This window comes from Lynx rufus, unplaced genomic scaffold (assembly GCF_022079265.1).
Source record: "Lynx rufus isolate CCGP_SWC_20201006 ecotype Redwood Valley unplaced genomic scaffold, mLynRuf1.p SCAF_1, whole genome shotgun sequence".
In the NCBI taxonomy this organism is placed as follows: domain Eukaryota; kingdom Metazoa; phylum Chordata; class Mammalia; order Carnivora; family Felidae; genus Lynx; species Lynx rufus.
In genome coordinates this window covers 116,262,867-116,283,829 of record NW_025814823.1, presented here as the reverse complement: position 1 = coordinate 116,283,829, position 20,963 = coordinate 116,262,867, and the positions used below count along the sequence as shown (strand labels likewise).

The 20,963-nt window shown below is 47.6% G+C and overlaps 1 protein-coding gene across 1 annotated transcript in view; it reads right to left on the bottom strand.

Moving 5' to 3' along the window:
* CYSTM1 (cysteine rich transmembrane module containing 1) overlaps positions 1-20,963 on the bottom strand; it is a 60,776-nt gene that overhangs the window by 25,124 nt on the left and 14,689 nt on the right. Inside the window, exon 2 of the mRNA XM_047085673.1 lies at positions 18,883-19,104. Within this exon, the coding sequence (XP_046941629.1) occupies positions 18,883-19,084 (202 nt within the window). The 5' untranslated portion in view covers positions 19,085-19,104. The remainder of the gene's footprint in view (positions 1-18,882; positions 19,105-20,963) is intronic.

Here is a 20,963-nt window from a genome sequence, read left to right as displayed (position 1 = left end):
CATGAGGACTCCAGGCACCTCGCCGCCCTGGGAAGGAGACACCAAGGCTGAGCTTCGCAGCAGGCAGAACTCCAAACACGAGCGGTTCAGGAGCACTTACTCCCACAGCAGTTTCCCGCGGTTGGGTAGTGCCCACCGACCCTGGGCCCTCCGGGGCCAGCCTGGACCCGGCCAGCAAGAGGCACATCGTGCTCATAAAAAACCCAAGTCCGCTCTGCCTGCCATATGTCCACCCGCCTTCCTCCCTCAACACTCCCGCAGACGGCTCCGATTGTGCGGCACCACCAGAGGATGTGGCAGACACTGCTCAGTCTGCCTCCCACCTCGTGTAGCCTGCCTCTCATTTTTCTGACACAGCCCTGCAGGGGAGTCCAGGAACAAAAGACACCGTACCCGACTCCGGGAGCTCACAGACCACTTGGAAAGAAGAGCCAGAGACCCATCTGAGGAGCCACACAGGGACATGCCACACTGGGTGGGACCAATAATAAACACAACTGGCATTTGGAATCAGGACATATCCTTTCAATCAGCTACAGGGAAAGGCATGTCCATCTTATTAGTGCCCCGTCGTCATGTCTCTTTCTCTTCCACTAATGCAAGAAAATTTAAAGAAACGATGGCTACTGAGTGTCTCATCAAGAAGTGGGCGTCACTTTAGTTTGGACCCGGCTTCTGACTGAGTCATCACAGCCCGACTCTCCTTGCCCCCAAAAGATGGCAGACAAGGTGGTTAATGCACGATCTGCCATTTCATACCCTGCTAAGAAGCTGGAAAGATGCCTGGAACTAGGGAATTGCAGAAACAAAGCAAGGAGAGAGAGATCAGAAAACAGAAACTCCCAATGTCCCTGGCTCTTGAATATGACAATGACTGTTATGACTTTGAAAGCTAAAAAGAAATCAGGAAAATTATTATTTTCCAGGTTTTCAGGCACTGGGTTACAGAAAAAATTGGAGAGGTAGTATACTAAGGGGAGCTGGCTCTTTGGGACTTGTCCAAAAGGGCAGAGATGGCCAAGGAGGTAGCTGCTGGGTTCTACCAATTAGTGTCCAGGCACAGACAGGCACAGGTTGCTCTGTTATCAGCAATGCTTGTCTGACTCACACTGAATGACGGCCTCAGGAGTTTCATTCAAATAGGACTTGCTGCATTTTGTAACAAGGTAAACACTGCCATATCGTTTTTACTGTACACAAAGTGTGTTTTTATCTTAGGTATACAGACCATAACTGGCTTCTACACGCACCAGATTCCTGTGTTACTGATTAACAGTTCTAGCAGATATATTTATGCAAAACACCCCAGGTTGTTTCTTCCCTCCACTGTCTGGATTAATTTTGCAATAGTAAAAGACTTGTGTTTTCAGGTGACTGTACCTCAGTTTCAGGCCCTGGTGAGAACAAGGTGAGTTCTCAGGTCAGGGATAGAACCGATGACCATTCTCAATAAACATGGTGCGGTGATTCAAGGCAGACCTCACTTTATAAGGACTGTCCTGCCTCCCCAACTCCCTGCCCACCATTTCAGAGCAATAATGGTCATCCCTGTAGATCAAGAAAGAACTGTATGGGGTGCCTGGCCCCCACTAAGTCATCCACAACAATCTCTGCTGTTCTGTAACCCCAACACAGCAACGTCAACCCAAAAGGCAATGACAAAAAGTCCTCACCCACTGTGGTGAATGTGAGGCCAGAGAAAGGGAGATAGAGGTGTGGCCTTCCTTGTCTGTAGGGCTGTGACTAAAACCCTGCCAGGCTGGAGACAGGTCTGGGGTTTAGGGAAACAGCTTCCTTCTGTGGTCATCTGATGAGTTCTAGCTTGCTTGTCCAAAGAAGCCTGATAGAAAAAAGTCTCCAACATCATGACCAACTACCTTTCCACTGAAACCATGAGAGATATGCTAATCCTTGCTAGGAAAACCCTAAAGTGGTAAAATGAGTGGGCTTAGCCTTGGAGGCAGAGTGGCCATGCAGGGAGCCGCCAATGTGTCAGGAATGACAGAAGGCATCTGACCACTCCCCATCCACCGAACAGAGTTCAGCGGCCCAAAGCAGTGTGCTTATTTACAGCACCACCAGTGCGGAGAACAGGAAGCTTCTCAGCAAACTCTGGAGGTCCAGCACACTCAAGCCAGTACAATCATCACTGGCAGGAGGACCCCTCCTCAGGTCACAGCACAAGCAGACCCGAGTGACTGCTCCTGGGCCTAGCAGCTCGCCAAGGAACACTGGACAGAGGAGGGAAGGGGGCCTTACAGTTGGATATCCTGGGGTCCACTCTGAGTGCCACCTGGAGGGCGTGATCACCTCTCCTGAGCTCAGGCTCCTCGTCTACAAAATGGGGATCATAACAGTACCTATTCCTTCACTGTGTTCTTCAGTAACTTAATGAATTAATCCACATAGGCCAGGGCCTAGTGTACAGCAGGTACTCAGTATATGCTAGCTGCTATTATTCCTCCCAAGACAAGAGACCTGAAGGTTGGAAGGCAGGGCTCCCTAATTGCTGAGCACCTGGCAGCAACATGGGCCCAGTGTAAAGCTGGTAGGGAGATCCTACAGTCAGTTTCCACTTTATAGGAGCAACCAAGATCTTTCTGAAGAATAAACACAGGATTCAGAAATGGGGTAAAAGAAGCATCTATTTCCCGTTGGTACTGCCCAAGCCCAACTGCTTGTGGACACCAGGCTGCTGGGCAATAACTGAGAAAGGCAGGGGCAGTGTCTCCTAATGATGTTTGCAAGCACACGGCCTTGGTACTTACCCATCCTTGCCCTTATCGGCAGGATGGAGCTGGTGACCACCCAGAACCCTCTACCACTACCCACCTTCTCCGATGCCTGACCAGGGGACTGGTCAGGTATTCTTTTTCAACCTCCAGGAGGAACTCTGGTGACCCTTAGCTCCTGATTCCACCTGGATAAAAATACTGAAGACTCCCTAGGGGTGCCTGGGTGGCTCAGTCAGTTAGGCACCTGACTTGGGCTCAAGTCATGATCTTACCGCTTGTGAGTTCGAGTCCCGTGTCAGGCTCTGTGCTGAAAGCTCAGAGCCTGGAGCCTGCTTCCAGTTCTGTGTCTCCCTCTCTCTCTGCCCCTTTCCCACTCATGCTCTGTCTCTTTCGCTCAAAAATAAACGTTAAAAAGAATTTTTTTTAATAAAATTAAAAAAAAAACTACTGAAGACTCCCAATGTCACTTGCAGCTCTATTTTCCTAGCCTAGCCCAAGGCACTCAGGAGTCCTGGCATATAGGAGATATGGAACAAACCAATGAATGAGTGAACAAATGAACCAACAATTTGCCTCACACATTACACCTTGGCTGGAAAAACCGTTTCCAGCCTGTCTTGCAAGCAAGCTGCAGGTTTGGGCTTAGCTATTCTCTGAAGCAACAGCAAAGCAGTACTAAGAAAAAATACGAAGGTCCTATCAGTTTTAAGCTCTAAAGGAAGGGGGTCACTCCCTCCTCTATCAGCTCAAACCCTTCAAGAGACCTCATTCAGCCCAAACTTTCTTGTAGTGGCTGAGAGAGCAGTCTCTGGTATGGTAACCAGCACTTTATCCCACAGGGGATTGAGCTGACCAGGGGGAGACCTTGGGAGTCAAGCGAGTAAAGGGAGCTCAGGGTCCAGAGGCTGGTTAGGCTAGGGAGAACGGGCCCCATGGAAGACACCTTCTCCCGAGAGGCCTCTGGAGAGCCTTTACTTCAGACGTACACACCCAGGGCATCCTGCCCATAGCCTTGAGGAGCTCATAGTTACCTGTGGCTGCCCAAGGGTACTTGGACAGGGCTTTTTTTTGGGGGGGAGGGGTGGGTGGGGGGTACTGACCCTTCATGAACTACGCATGATACACATCCCACCCAAAAGCAAAAATCCATTTTTACCTATTAAGAACTCAAATACAATCTTGCACTCTAAAATCCTTCAGGTTGTCCTCCAGACAACCAAATGAAGTCATTTCAAGGGTAAATGGAAAAGGTCAGAGGGAACTGAAACACTACTGAAAAAAAAAGTCTACCGGCCATTTTCCCCCATCTTGCCCTAGAGAAAGCACAACTGAAAGGCATTGAGGGGCGCCTGGGTGGCTCTGTTGGTTGAGTGTCCGACTTCGGCTCAGATCATGATCTCACGGTTCATGAGTCTAAGTCCTGCATTGGGCTTGCTGCTGTCAACACAGAGCCCGATTCAGGTCTGTCCCCCTCTCTCTGCCCCTCCCCTGCTCTCTCTTTCTCTCTCAAAAATAAACATTAAAAAAAATTATAGAAAGGCACTGAAAACATTCCCAGGCTACTCGCAATTTATGGTCTTTAAGCAGGTACGTCCTTGAGAAGAGGGGCAGATGCCTGGAACCCCAAGGAGAAAGCTCTGTCCACATCACCCCACCCCCGCCAAGTACATCCCTAAAATCCCTAGAAGGAGACTGTGTGTGCCTGCACATGTGGGTGGGGGTGAGGGGGCGTAGAGTGGGGAGAAGGCTCTAGTTTCTTCTCCAAGCTGCAGAAAGCCTCTTAATTCTAAGGGCACCCTGAGGAAGTGTGCCACCTTCCCGTTCAGGATCTCAGCCTGGACACACAAGTCACCTTTGATCAAATGGGGAAAAAGGCCCTGAGCCTCGCGGTGGGAAGAGGAGGGGAACGGTACTGGCCTCTCAAAACCCAAAGAGCTGCAGCCCTGATGGCACACATCAGCAAGCTTCCTGCTGTAAGCTGATGAGCCTTTCCACAAGAGTCCAGAGCAAGGTGCATGTTTCCTGGAAGAGGGGAGCCAGGCAAGTGTGAACAGAAGACCAAGGCAGCCTACAGATACGGTCAGCACCCATTCACTGGTCTGTCTCTGTGGGTCTGTCAGCCGCCCCCAAACTGTCGGCTCAGCTCAAACAGCAGGGGAGCAGGGTCCTCTCCACTGCTGTACCCACCACAGGCCAGCTCCTGCAGACACAGGTTCACCAGATTCGGGGGGTATGCTTGCTACACCTGGCACGGTCCATTCGAATAAAACGCAACCCCCTTACCCTCTCTGTGGCTTTGTTTCCTCACCTGAAAATGAGACAATAGAACCCATCTCTTAGAACTGTTAGGAAGAGTATATGATTAATTCTTTGAAAAGCAGTAAGCACAGTGCCAGGCACAAAGTAAATGGACAATAAATTATAGCTGTTATGTTATGAACTAAATAAAAGGCAAAAAGGAAAAGAAAAGCAATCTATGTTAGAGTTTTACACTGTTTTGAGATTTTTCGTAACAATAATAACTCGGGCTGGGGGCACACTCCCGTGTGAAGTCAGCAGTGCGAGACTGACGTCTAAAATGGAGCCCTCGATGACAAGTGACCACCACTCCTTAACGTGCATAGTCTACAGCGCCAGATGCAGCAGATGATATATAGGACCTAAGGAATTGAAAATGAGACTAACATACTAAGTGAATTTCAAAAAGGGCTGCATTAAAAAAAACTAAACACGGCACAAAAGATTCACACCAAAATGTTAACTCCTATCTCTGGGTAGCAAAATTAGGGTATTATTTACTTTCTGTAAGTAAGAGCTATCTCTGTAATTTAAAAAGGTATTTTCAAAACAAGGCCATGTTTCTGTGAGAGAATGGCGATATAACCCAGGAGCAGCAGCTTGCAGTGGGGCAGATGCCTTAGTCGGGGTGTGGGAAAAGCCATTCTCCTGGGCCCCAATCATTGTGGATGTGGTCACCACAACAGTGTTAGTGGTTGTTGGGCTGAGCCCTCATCCAACGATGTGGACACTGAGCCTCATCTTCACTGTTAGCATTTTCATTATAATCATCCTATGCCGTGTCCTGCTTTTTAGAGCACCTCAACTCTGGGGAGCCACAATATAAGCAGAATATAGATTTCCCCCCCATGGCTAACCACAGTGACCACTGGAAAGCAGGCGCTAGGTATGTGCAGGCACCGTGCCACCCGCTGGGGGTGCAGGTAGCACCCTGGAGCCGGCCTCTCCAGCACAGCAAATGCCTGCTACTACTTGGAGGGTATGAATGTTCTAGGGAAAGACTCCTGCCACCGTAGGTGACCCCACGCTGACGGGAAAGTCCCAACACCAGGGTCTTGGCTCCAATCCTAGGGACTGACCGGCTCTGTCCCACCTGCACCTTCCAATTTCCCTAGACGCCTTTTATCCAAAGCAGTCTTCCGGCTTTTTTTTTGTCCACCAAACCAATTTTTTCATGGTTATATCAATGTAACTTTAAAAAGCTTCTGTGAGAGGTGAAGGGAATGTATAGGTCCCATGTGAAGACTAGGTAAAAGGAGTATTAGAGCAGAAAACCGAGGCCACACCCGGGTGGAAAGGGGCAAAGAACAATGAAGCAAACTGGTCTGGGAGTAGGTAAGACTCCCAAGATCATCTGTCTCCCCAGGCCAGCCAGGTGCGACCAACCGGCCTGCTGTGTCAGCAGGCACTGAGCACATCCCACCAGGCAACTCAGTAAACTGGATCTGCAAAAAGCAGTTTCCTTTTTATACTCCAATACCCCTGAGTGCTGGGCAGGCCAATGTTTTTGAAAAGGCAGAATAGAGAGTTTTGCAGAAAGTATGTGACCCAAACAGAATGCATCTCTCAATCCAAGAAAACAGAAAAACCTGAGGCCATCTTTAGGGGCCTATGGTTCCCATGTCTTTGTGACCAGACTGTCTTCACATGATGCCCAGGTCCATGACACCTACAGCAGTTCTTAGAGGGACTTTGTTAAAGCACTGGGCCTTGCTGAGCAGATCTGCCAAATTAAAGCCTGAAGTCACGATTGTGTGAAACAAGAGTCAAATTCGGTACCAAGAGCCCAGCACATTCACTCAAGGCCAATCTCACGTGCTTTCGTGAAAAGAACGGAATAGAGTTGCAGTTGAGTGGCCCCAGAAAGAACACGTCTTACCCGTAGAGCCCACTTCCTGTACCACTCCTCACCAGCAGCTATTGCTAATTTTGAAGTATTCTAAGGATATTCTCTAATGGAATGCAAAAAGAGCATAAAAGTTAAGAACATGGTGTGAAATCAAGCAGACCTGGGTTCATTCAGTTCATGGCTCAATGAGTTACTTTATGACTTTAGGCAAGTTATTTCCTCTCTCTGAATCTCAGTCTCCTCATCTTTAAAATGGGAAACCACCAAGACTGCTGTAGGGATTAAACGAGATAATGTTGACAGACCACCTGAAGAATAAGATCTAATCAGAAATATTTAACATTTGGGGCGCCTGGGTGGCTCAGTCGGTTAAGCGTCCGACTTCAGCTCAGGTCATGATCTCACAGCTTGTGAGTTCCAGCCCTGCTCGGTCTCTGTGCTGACAGGTCAGAGCCGGGAGCCTGCTTCTGATTCTGTGTCTCGCTCTCTCTCTCTCTGCTCCACCCCCCGCTTGCAGTCTGTCTCTGTTCTCAACAATAAACGTTAAAAAGAATTTAAAAAAAAAGAAAAGAAAAGAAAGAGTTCACATTGATTTAGCGCCTGACACAAGGGAAAAAGGAAGATGAAGGTAGAAAATTTGTTTTCCTCATTCATGGGAGGCCACGTGACACAGGGAAGCACTGGGTCGGCTATCTGGGGGCCCAGGGGCAACATATCGTAACTCTAAGACTCTGGCTCCAGATCTGTAAACTCCGGGATAACTACTCAGCCTGAAGGACTACTTTGAGAACTGAAGCCAAGTCCACAAAGCTCTCAGCCCAGCATCAAGCACCTCACTAGGTACCCAGTAAATGGCAGCTGCGGAGGGGCATGGGCCTTGGGGTTGGATTGGGTTTTGAATCCCAGCTCCACCACTTCCTAGCTGTGCAACCATGAAAAAGTTAAGTTAGCCTTTTTTTAATGCTTCAGATTCTTCATCTAGATGATGGGGATAGTTAAGACCTATCTCAGAGGGGTGTTCCGAGGACTGAATGAATTAATATATAACAGCGCCTGACACATAGCAACCACTGAAGTATTAGCTCTGTTCTTTAGCTAGCTATTTAATAATTAACAATTAACAGTAAATATTTAAACATTTGGACCACTAGGCGCGCCTGGGGTGGCTCAGTCGGTTAGGCTTCCGACTTGGGCTCAGGTCAGAGTCTCACAGTTTGTGATTCTCAATCTCGTGACGGGCTCTGTGCTGACAGCTCAGAGCCTGGAGCCTGCTTCAGATTCTGTCTCCCTCTCTCTCTGCCCTTACCCCACTTGTACTTGGTCTCTCTCTCTCTTAAAAGTAAACATTTAAAAAAAAGCCACTTAAAAATTTGGACCACTAGACTCAAGCTCTTATTGTTCAGCTGTTTTTTTGTTTTTGTTTAAGATTTTGTTTTTAAGTAATCTCTACACCCAATGTGGGGCTCGAACTGACAACTCCGAGATCAAGAGTCAAATGCTCCACTGACTGAGCCAGCCAGGTGACCTTCTGCTGGTTTTAATATAGGGACTGGTATCAAACACCCAGATTCTCCAGTCTTGGACTAAAGAGAAGCTCAGAAACAAAGCCTGTCCAGCCAGAGGTCAAGAGGGAGTTCAATATAGTTCCAAGTTCCCGAGCCTTCCTCCTGGGCAGACCACTAGAAAAAGGCATATATTTTTCAGCTGCTGATGAAACTGTTTAGGAATGCTTTTCCTCCACTGGGTTCAAAAAACAATGAGCAACTTAAATTTTTCATTATGCAGACTCTACTGCAATGGCCCTCAAAGGTGATTTGGGTCCCTAGGGGGGACTCTGGTAACGTCTGGAAACGTTCTGGTTGCTGTAACTGAGCAGCCACTACTGGCATTTAGTGGATAAAGGTGAAGATGCTGCTAAGCATCCCACAAAGCAGGAGACACCCCACCCACCTCTAACAAAAAGTATCCAGTCGGGGTGCCTGGCTGGCTGAGTCAGTAGAGCATGTGACTCGATCTTGGGTTTGTAAGTTCAAGTCCTCTGTAGGGTACAGAGATTACTTAAAAATAAAATCTTTTCAGGGGCGCCTGGGTGGCGCAGTCGGTTAAGCGTCCGACTTCAGCCAGGTCACGATCTCGCGGTCCGTGAGTTCGAGCCCCGCGTCAGGCTCTGGGCTGATTGCTCAGAGCCTGGAGCCTGTTTCCGATTCTGTGTCTCCCTCTCTCTCTGACCCTCCCCAATTCATGCTCTGTCTCTCTCTGTCCCAAAAATAAATAAAAACGTTGAAAAAAAAATTTTTTAAAAAAAAAATAAAATCTTTTCAGAGAGCTTTTATTCATTTTTTTTGAGAGAGTGAGCAAGCAAGTGGGGTAGGAGCAGAGGGAGAGGAAGGGAGAGAGAATCCCAAGCAGGCTCCATACTGTCAGAGCAGAGCCCGATGCAGGGGTCGAACTCACAAGCCATGAGCTCATGACCTGAGCTGAAATCAATAATTGGACATTTAACCAAATGAGCCACCCAGGTACCCCAAAAATAAAATCTTAAAAAAAAATTATCCAGCCCAAACGTCAACAGTGAAGTGGAGAATCTTGCCCTATAGGGAGGTTGCTTCTGATCAAGTAAAGGAAGGAAGACAGTATACGCAATGCCCTCTGCACTACAATGGCAGCCAGGTACAAATGACACGTGCATGTAAGCAAGAACTGCCTGGGAAATAAAAATGCAAAAATCATTTGAGACGATGGCATATCTGGACTATGACCGGAATTTAAAAAATTGTTTTGTATGTGAGTTGTTACTATGTTTAGGGACCAGCGAAGAAGTGAGGGCCAGCACTCACGGAAGCAAAAATGACTCAACGCTCCATCTCTCAGTTGTGATCATTCCCATAGCTGATCGCAAGTATTGTTAACGGAGCTCCACCCCCGCTACACAATGAATTTTCTGCTCGGGTAGCGCCTGGGTGGCTCAGTCAGTTGAGTGGCTAACTCTTGATTTTGGCTCAGATCATGATCTCAGGTTGTGAGATCCGCCCCAGGTTGGGCTCCATGCTGAGTGTGAAGCCTGCTTAAGATGCTCTCCCTCTCTCTCTCTCTCTCTCTCTCCCTCTCCCTCTCCCTCTGCCTCTCTCACTCCTGCATGCTCTCTCTAAAAGGCAATAAACAGACAGACAACACGAGGGAGGGAAAGGAAGTGCAAAGTCTTTTCTGCAAATTCAAGCCCAAAGTTGAAAAACTTGAAAAAGCTCATTCCAGAGTCTCACCTGTCCCCTCTCCTGCCTCTCTCTAAACTCCTCTTCATCTTTCATCAGTCAATAAAACAATTACTGGGGACTCAAACAGTCTAATTAGACAAAGTCTCTGCTATCATGGAAGACCTTAATTCTATAACTACAGCTAAGATAAAAAAAAAATTACAAACCAGTGGAGGACAGAAAGCTGACCCAGACTAGGGGGTGGAAAGTAGCATTCAACATCGCTGAAGTGCCACATGAGCAAGATGGGAAGGATTTAATAAGGGTTACTTGAGCCAAGAGAGGCGTCAAGACTTTTCAGTCATACAGAGGAAATACCATTTACGAAAGCTACGTGGGAAGAGAGGCCTGGCGAGGCTGAGGAAATGAACTGGAATCTGGTAGCAGGGCCAGAACATGAACGACCTCAAGCCTTTTGGAATCCTGGCCTTTATTCTAAGAATAATACCAAACCATTAAGGAGGGAGAAAGAAATGTTGAAACCCTCACCTTGTGTAGTTCCTACTCCGCCATGCCCAAGGGTTAGGGGAGGAAACTGCTGCCACCAAAACCTCTTTACCCTCAGTGAAATCAAAACCTCTGGCCTCTCACACAGAAACCCAAGCCAGTAGCAAAGCCTCCAAACTAAATGGAAGCCATCAGAACACTGCAAAGAGAAGGAACAGCTTCTCCTCCAAAGCAAGGCTCAACAAGTTCTCAGGTCAATGAGCCATAAAGGCCCATGCCATCTCTGAGGAGGGAAAAGAGACCCTCAAGATGGCTGAGAGAAATAGTTGATGTCAGAGCCCTTGTCAAGAGCCACAAATACCAGGGGGACCCCAAAAGGAGCCCATCTTCCCTTAGTTGAGGGGCCGTGTTCAGGCTGCATCAGGCCACAATCAACTCCCGTCTCTAGGTGTGCACTTTCATCTGCACAGGGCCTGGGGATTCATTCTGTCAGGAGATCTTTCTCAAGTCCCACGACCAGCTACTGTGCTGGGTCTGGGAAACGAACTGTGTCCATCTCCTACTCCTTCCCTGTTCATCTTCCTCCTCCTCTCTCTCTCTCTCTCTAGAGGCCACCATCCTTCTGGCCACTGGATCTGTCTCTTCCTCACAGCAAAGAGTATATGTGACTAAGCCCACTTCCTGGGTCAGAAACCACAGCTTCTCAATTATGACAGGCCTGGCTAATTTTTTTTTAAGTTTACTTATTTTGACAGAGAGGGTGCGAGCGAAACAAGGGCAGAGAGACAGGGAGAGAGAATCCCAAACAGACTCCACGCTGTCAGCACAGAACCCAGTATGGGGCTAGATCCCAAAAACCGTGAGATCATGAACTGAGCCAAAGTCAAGAGTTGGACACCCAAACGAACGAGCCACCTAGGTGCCCCTGGCCTGGCTCGAGTCTTAAAGACGCTGGCCCAGTCCCATGTGAAACATAAGGGCATTCTAAGGAATTCCATGCGAACACCATTTGGGCACCAGAAGACTCAAACGAATTACCTAGGGTCTGGGCTAAGAGATGTGAGAGGAAGGACAAAGGTTAAACGGGCTAAACAAAGAGAAACTGAGGATAAGATGTAAAGGAGTGTTTTGTAAGGCAGCCAACTCTTGCCACGAAGAACCAGGAGGCCAAGATAAACGAGGAGACCAACAAGGAAGAAGCACAAAAGAGGCACCAAGTACGCCGAGGGCAGACCTCAGGCGATGAAGGCAGCAGCGGAGCAGAGCCCACTGGCGCGGACCACCTCTCCTCGAGCAGAGCCGGTGAAGCAGAGACAGGCTCCAGTGAAACTGAGTATGAGAATGCCCCACCACTCACTAGCTCCGACCTTGGCAAAACCCCTCCTTTGAAAGGACCCACCTCCCAGAGCGGTCAGGCCAATTAAACAATAAAGGATATACAGCGTTCAGCACCAGGCCCGGCACACAGCGGCTCTCAGGACCACTCCCAGGATTCTCCCCAGAAGAGGACTAAAAGAACCCCAGGTAAGGCCTAAAGGAGAATGACTCACAAGACACCTGGGCAGGTAGAGGATATCAGGGGGGAAGAGGACGCTCGATCATTCCACAAATAGTAGGAACTATTTGAGGAGTGAACCTAACATACAAAGGGGCCGTACATATATGTATGTATAAAGGAGCTTATATTCCGGCAGGAGGAGAGAGGCAGCCAAGGAACACATAATAGTACTACATAGGGAAAGGAGATGAGAACAGGGATAGAGAGTGCCTGGGTGGGGTGCCTGTTTAGGCAAAGGGTGAAGGGAGGCAGCTGGACGGCCTCTATGACTACGTGCCTGCAGACTACGAGAAACGAGAACATATTCCTTTAGATTTCTGAGAAAAGGCAAAGCCCTGGAGGGGAGTGGACCTGGTGAGCGAACGGGCAGCCGGAGAGGGCGGGGCAGAGGGTGCAGGGGGCAGCTGGCTCTGAGCAGGCCTTGCTGGTCACTGGAAGGTCTCTGGCTTTTACTCTGAGTGACATGGAAAGCAATTAGGGAGTCTGAACAAACAGAAAGCAGACAGCAGGAGCGAGAGCAGGGAGGGAGACCGGCCATGTGGCCATGACTGCAGAGGGCGACTCAGGAGTTGTCCCAGGTGCCTCAGGCCAGTGGGGATGCTCAGGGGAGACCCAAGTGACACTCAGCAATTGGCTTTCCCACCTCGCCCCTGAAGGCTTCCTGTCTTCACCAACCCCATCCACCCATAAGCAAAAATTCAGAAAATTTACGTGGGCTGAAGGAGAAAACTAAACTTCCTCTCTGCCCACAAACGTGCCATAAACTGTACAAGGCGTATTACTTTATTCTACATCACAGTCCTGTCATCCCAGCTTTACAGAAAAAAACCCGAAGCCCCGGAAATGAGAGACACTCCACCTAGATTCCTAAGCCAGCGCTGCTTTTGGTGGCACCGGGCAGCGCCCTCGCTGGGACATTCTGTCATCTGATACCTGGCAAAGGCGGCTCTGAGCTGGACTTTATGCTGGAAAGGCTTCCCAGGGCAATGAAAACGCCCGATCGGAGTTTCTGATGAAAAAAGGCATAAAAGGCTCCAACAAGCCAGGCTGTAATTCCACACCTGAAGCCAATTAGCCAGAGATGCCAGACCATTAAATTCCTTCCTCTTCTATCCTCACAATGACTGATGAGAGCAGTGTCAGACACCAAGAAGAGCATCCAGAAGGAGAAATATGCCATTCTATCACCACCCTCCCCCCAACTGCTGACCTTGGACTAAAGGAGAGGCCACTTTGAACTTCTAGTTGGTTGGCCAATGACCCAGTAGGGCACTCCTGGAACAGACACTCTCCTTTTGCATCTTCAAATTACAAAGAACCGTACCAAGGTCACTTTCAGTTCCTGATTTGCAGGCCTAGAAACCCAGTTCAAAGGCCAATTGGGCTTTTGAACTCCATGGGGACATCCCAAGGACTCTGCTGTAATAGAATTTCTTTCATTTTAAATCAATACCTTGCCTGATATTACAGTCCTAACCCAGAAGAACATGTATAAAATCCCAGTATCTGGATTCGCAAGAGGTAAATAGCATGGGAAGGAGTGCAGAGGGAAAGGGACCCAGACAACTCACCTGAATTCACAACCACCTTTCGAAATGGCGGCATTTCCATTCCACCAACACACATTTACTGAGCACATACTATGTGGCAGCACTTCTCTAGGTGCTGTGGGAGGCAGAGGTGAAGGAGAGAAAGCCTCTGTGACGCTTCCAAGGGGAGGCAGGCATGCAAAGATCACCGCGGTTAAGTAACCTGCCCAGGTCCCTGTGTTTGTGGTGGCTGGGGGTGGGGTGGGGTGGCAGCGGGGGAGTATGGAATGGGCTGCAAAGGTGGGTATTTTCCTGACGTGGGAGTCTGAGAACTGCTGTGAAACATGCGGGCCCATAGCACTAGGATGAAATGAGGAAAAGCACTTAGCTTGGAATCACGACTACATCCTTCTTGAACTCGCTGACCCTGGGGAAGTCACTAAACCTCTCTGGGCTTTGGTTTAAATCTCTCTAAAAGGAGGAGGTTAGCTTACAAGGAATGGTTAAGAGGCTTCATCTCATCCAGTTCAACTGGATTCAAGCCTATTCACAGCCACTGCCTAGGGCACCGTGGTAAGGAGGATTGTGAGGTCACATTAGGGCTAAGCAGAAAGGACCACATGAGACTCCGAGGTCTGCCATGAGCTTGGAAGGTGAGTAACCAGGCGAGCACCTGAGGACCTCCACTGCTGATGATCTGAGGGTATCTGAGGGGGTGTCATTTTGATTTTGGTGGCAGCATTTTAAAATGTCTCTTCTTTCACGACTTTCTCACCAATTCACAGAAATCTTCCTTAAATCGATTTTCTAAGACTGGAGATACTGTTTTGTTTAAATTTTCACTTTGAACAATTCTGTAACTACGGCACGGTCAACAAGAGCCTACCAGCAGTTTTGTTAGAATGCCTCACTGAACAGGAGTCTACCTATCACCACTGGGACTTGCTGTAGGGCTTGCAAAGGTCCCCCAACACATATGCCATTCTGCAGTGTGGCTTTGCCACTGTCCTCCCAAGCACTGAACTCTGTCTCGCCCCCCCTTGAATCCCACCCACACAGACCCATGACTGCTTGGGCCATGGAGCGGGATCCAAGTGCTGTTGTGAGTCTTCTGGGCCTGGGCAGGATGGTTACATGGTGGTGATATAAGGTTTGGGGAAATCTGGGTGAAATCATTTGTACTATTTCTGCATCCTTTTTTTAAGTCCGCAACTGTTTCAGAACTAGAAATTAACTAAAGTCTGTTTCCTTTTTCTCTTTTTTTGCACACGGACACTGAAGGAGTCCCACTTCCTGAGGCCACTGTGTTGTCAGGATGCCCAACTTAGTCCCACTGAGGAGCCAAGTGGAGGAGAAGAGGGAAAGAGAGACATCAGATGCAGGGTTCTGTGGGGTTTTTTTGGTATTTGGAAGAGCAATTATTTGTTATAATGAACCGGAAGTACAAGATTTCACCAAAACAGCAACAGTTGAAAGAATATGGCTGAACTTAAATGAAACTTTCAAGGGAAATACGAGTGTGAAACAAAGCCCATAGGAGTGAAGAAGTGCACTGGTTAGGAACACATGTAAAGATAGTAGCGTCTAAGCGTGGGTATCTTCTGACTCTCCCTCTGACTGCAGTCAGACTGCCATCACGCTCCCACAACCCTCTCCCTTCTGAAGCTTCTGCAAAACCACACGGCTTCTCTGTACTGCAGATACAAGTCAACCCAAGAGCACCCCTTTAGGCATGCTGTGTAGAGCCAAGAGGAGAGTTCATAAATCTCATAGCCAACCAAGGGCCTCGATTATCATCTATGTTCCAGCCCCAGGAGATGCCATGGGGAGCAGAGATTTCCACCCAAGCCCTTTCCAAAGTACAGAATCTCTAACTTGGGGTGGTTGTTACATAGCACTATGTCAACCTTTCACCTGTGGCAAAAAGCCTTCAATTCTGGTTTGGCAAGATCTAGCTATCTGAATGAGTCTTTTGGACCTATTCCTTGGGCTGAGGTTGGTTTCACAGTCTTCTTGGCTAAATGCTTTTGTTTCCCGAGTTCCTTTTTATATAGCATCCCTATTCTTATTTCATTAAGATTTATCTTCCCACATATCTGAGGCTATTAGAGACATTTTCCCCCCTTTTTTCTCACAGGTTTTTTGTTCCTTGTGTCATCTCTGTCCTCTCAGAGTCCCTTTTTTGTGTCTGTGTTGGTCACTGTCATTTTGCAGCCTCTACTCAGGTCTCTGGCAACCCTCTACTGTTGGTTAATTTTTAAGGCTGAGATGCTGTCACTTGCAGTCTTAAGAACCTTGGCGAAACGTAACACAAATGCTGAAAGCCTGCACTAAGACGGCACCAGCTAAGTTGACTGAATTCAGACATTAAGGAGGTAAACTAGACAGAACACAAAAATTAACTTAATTCAGAGAGGAGGTGCTCTGAAAGAAGTCTGTATAGGCTGCAGCTGAAGCACATGGGATTGGTTACTTCTACCATAGAGGTGGGATACCAAAGGGGAAGCTTCATAGAGGAGTGACATTTTGTTTCACCCCGAGGTGTGCAGGGTGGGGCAGAGCAGAAATGCAGGGTGGGCAGTCACAGGAGCAGCGTGGCAGGTGAGAGGGCCCGTCTACTTACAGATACCAGATGATGACACCCTTGACTTGAAGTGGATGTAATGACTGATGAGCCACCTGCTGGTCTTGGAAGGGATGGGTGTATTTTGTGCGTGGGGAGGGCTGGGGAAGACATAAACTGCTGGGTACAGAGTGGAAAGCGGTAAAGCGTCTGCCAAGATGGTCACCAACAATTCCTCCTGCTCTACATTCACATGCTGTTCCTCCTGAGACAGAGTTTAATTTACACGAATGTTTATAATAGCCATGACTTACTATTCATCACAAAAAGTAGAAACCCAAGCATGAATGGATAAAGAAAATGTGATATATCCATACAATGGGGTGTTATTTGGCAACACAAAGAATGGAGTACTGACACACGCGGAGGAGCCTTTAACACGTTACACTAAGTGAAAGAGCCAGTCATAAAAGGCCATATTATAGGATTCATTTTATAAGAAATGTCCAGAACAGACAAATCTACAGAGAGAAAACAGATGTATGGAGGGGGAAGGTTAAGGAAATGGGAGTGATTGCTAAAGGATATGGCTTTCTTTGGGGTGATGAAATGTTCTGGAATTAGCGGTGATGGTCATACAACTTCCGACTATATCTCTCAATAAAGTTGTTACCAAATCGGGGGGGCGGGGGGCAGGGTATCGATGACATCTATTTCCCCTCCTATCGAATCCAGCCAGCCTTGTGACTTGCTTTGAACAAAAGAATATGGGTAAGTGATGGTGGACCACTTCTGGGCCTAGACATGAAAAGGCTGGCAAGATCGTACATTCACCCCCTTAGAAGCTAACCACCATGCAAACAAGCCAGGGTAGATGAGAGACAACAGGTAGAGAGGGGCCTCGTGGAAGTAAACCAGGGCCCTACTCATGTGAATGAAGACATCTGGGACATACCAGCCCCAACCAGGCTGACAGCTGAATTAAGTGACCCCAGGAGAGATCATACGAAGCCAACTCACAGAATCATGAGAATAAGTCACTGTTGTTTTAAGCCACTGAGTTTTGGGGTGGTATGTTATACGAGGGATAACTGACACACAACCTCTCCAAGCCTCAGATTCTACCTCTATAACATGGGACCAAAGCTATAGGGCTCTTGTGAAAGTTACATGAGGCCAGTACTAGGTACTAGGCTTCAGAAATACTAGTTGTTACAGTTGTTATCATTAAATATCATCCCAGGAGACCCCAAATGTATTGCAAGTATACTCCTTGGTAAGCCTCATTCCCACAAGCACCTGTCACCTCCAATCACATGGTTTTCAAAAAACTGGTTTCCCAACAAAGAAAATCAAAAGATATTTTTACTACGATTTCCACAGTAAAAAAAACAAAAAACAAAAAACAAAATTCTGAACCATAAACAGACTTAGATTCTGCTTAGCTATCTACCCAGCTACCTACCCATTCAACACACCTTTATTAAGTCCTTACTGATTACCAGACGCAGATTAAGAATAACTAAGAAGACCTCCCTCCTTTGAATCAGAAACAGTTTCTACACAGAAGCTGTTGACAGAATGGACTACACACTTTCACTTCAGCTGAAGGATGTACCTGCAGTTATAGATAAATCTCAAATCATCCAGCTGGAGAAAAAAGTTATAGGCACAGATTCCAAAGCCAAACCATCAGGATTTGAATCTGGAATCTGCCTCTTCTAGCTGGCCAAGTCCGTATGCCACTCTGTGACTCAATGGCTTCACTGTAAAATGGGAACAACCTCATAAGATTGTTCCAAGAATTAAATGTTAATGTACATAAAGCTCATAAGAGACCACTTGGCACACAAGCACTCATTAAGAATTAGCTAATCTAAAAACCTGAAGGCACTGTAAAAGAGCAAACCAGAAGGTCATACAATAGTTCTGACAGTCACCAAGACATCTAGCACAGTGCTTCTCAAGATGTGTCCTTTCTAATCCACCACAGATTGAGACGTATTGTAAAATGCAAGATCACCTGCTTGAATGTCACAGCAATGTCAAATTACAAGTTCTTCTGTTTACTCGTACTTTCTGTACTTATCACATTCACAGACTGGCACTTATCTGCAGAGTGAGCTTTGAGTAGCACTGTTCTAGCGCACAAGAAGGACCCATAGGCCTGCTGAAAACTCAGCTAGCAAGTTCAAGAGAATTATGAAAACATTTAAGCAAAGAACATCAACCCAAGAGTAGGGACAAGAGGATGACTTGGAGGTCAACAAACCAAGAGAGAAAATAATCCCAGCAGGCCAAATCTAAAATACGAAACTGGGTGTCAGGGCAAGAACCCAATCAGTATTTCCCCCACCGGTACCCCAAAAGGGGCCATCAGAACACACATCGACCAGGAAGTCATCAGCCCCAGAGGGATAAGAGACATAGAGGAAGTAGAAAGAACTGATGCAGGCCTCCTGAGAAAGAAGTCCTTCTCAGGAGTTAGAAGCTACCTTAAGCGGTCACCAAGCCTTGGGAACGTCAACCACAGCACACAAAGGCTAGCGTGCCTTCTCTGCCAAAGAAAACATGCAAACATTTCCTTTGGTGACATGGGACTGTGCACATGCACACCCACATACACATATACACATACCCAACTCCCAGTACCTGTGGTTTTAGGAGGCTCCTGAGGTCCGCCCTGCCAGCCATACTGTGGGTATCCTTGGTAGGGGTAACCCTGAGGAGGTGGGTAGGGTCCCCCCATAGGTCCTGGAGGGTAGCCCTCTGGTCCCATTGGTTGTTGTGGATAAGGTGGGTACGGGGCCGTCGGACCAGGGCCCGGATACGGTGGAGGGTTCCCTGGGTTCATCGGGGACCTGCAGAATGTACCTAAGAGACAAACAATGAAAATTATTCTCATCTAATCCGTGGAAATCATTAGGAAAAAAACTTCAACCCAAGAATAAATTTACAAAATCCCTTAAAGGATCTCAAACCTCTTGTAAACCTTCAGTTTTGCCCATTGTTTCTTTCTCACCATTCCCACAATTGACTAATTAGCTTATGTACCTGGTTATATGCCTTCTGCCTGCCTTCCTCACTAGGCATAGGCTGTGACAGCAGGGATCAGGTCACCTTTGGATCATCACTATGACCCTGGAGCTTAGCATGATGCCTGGTACAAGAAGAGGATTTTTTTTTTTTTTAATTCTCGGAAATGTCCACAAATGTGGCTGCATACATAGCTCTAGGAAGAAGGCAGAAAGTCTAACGGCACTAAACTTGAGTCAGACCAGTGGAGGCTGAACCAGCACTAGAAATCCTCCAATAAACAGGGCTGGGCCACGCTGGTTCCTCTAACAGGAAGCACTGCGGCAATGACCCACCAAAGACCCACGGCTCTCAGCAGTTGAACGGTGTGTCCAGGCTTCACTGGACTGAGGGCAGAGCTCTCCACACAGGATGCTGAGCATCTCCTCAGACCATTCAGGCTCCCAGGACCCTGGAGGGCTCACCAGGAACCCCCACATTTGTGTGTATAGGTTCCTGTTCTTGGTGGTTTGCTTCTGTGAGACAGGCCATTGCTTCCCAGCCCCCAAACGCTCGTTAACCATTCTCATGACTGGGCTTGAAGTCTGGTGGGCCGGTATCTCCTCTCCATCAACCCTGCAACCCTTGCAGTGCCTGACATTCCAAGGACTTCAGATTAAAAGTATCACTGGGGAATGCAAAGTACATATTCTGGATGAACGTGCTATCTGTCATCTTACTGCCTTGCACTGTTACCCACCTGCAATACTGATATTTAACTTTTTACCTATTCAGAGGTCTTCTATCCCCAATTAAAAAGTTAACAGAAGGAAGACTCTCATACTCAAAATTTAATAATTTCACTACTTGTTCTCCATAACATACAATCGATAAATTTGTAAGGGACTTTACACATATGTAAAGAACAAAATAACTATAAATGTTCCCTAGAAAATCCGGATTCAAGTAACAGTAGACTTGGCAGGTCCAACAGTGGCAGGATGAATCCCACACAATCACATCCCCCTACACAATAGTGGTCACATTTCCAGTCAGGTATCCATCCATTCTTGCCTCCGTACCAGCTCCAGGGTGAGACCAGGGCTACCTAACCCAGTCCAGGTCACCCTTTCCCCTTTGTGATCAAGATTGGTTCAAGGAATCCAGGACTAAGCCAGTCACACATGGCATCCCTCGGCCGCTGGGATCGGTTCTGAAGTGGTTTGAAAATTAAGAGCTTGGCGCTCTCCGAACACACTCCCAGCCTCCCTTTTCCCTGAACTCCGGCACACACTAAGTCTGGCAAGGACAGGGCTTCTGAGCCTTGAGGAAGCCAGCCTTAAGGTGAAGCAGGCACTTCAGAAAAGCAGAGCAAGAGAAAAAAGAAATGGGATTCCAGATGACTTTATAACAGTTTATAAAGAAAACAGGCTGAAACCTACCCTAACCTTTTAGACCTCTACAGAACTTCCAGGTCTAGGAACCAATAGTATAGTAGGCTAATGAACTCCTCTGAGCAACATTCAAGCACGCGTACAGTTATACAGTGCTGACCGCCTGGCACTGTGCTAAGTAGTGAGGTACGGAGATAAGTGAGGCTCAAACCTATGCCTTGGGCAACTGGTTAACAAGGAAGACATAAGGAGAGTGATTTTTAGAAAAGTGGTAAACAGACAGCTAGATAGGAGCAGGGGCTTAAACCCAGCAGGAGGTGAGTG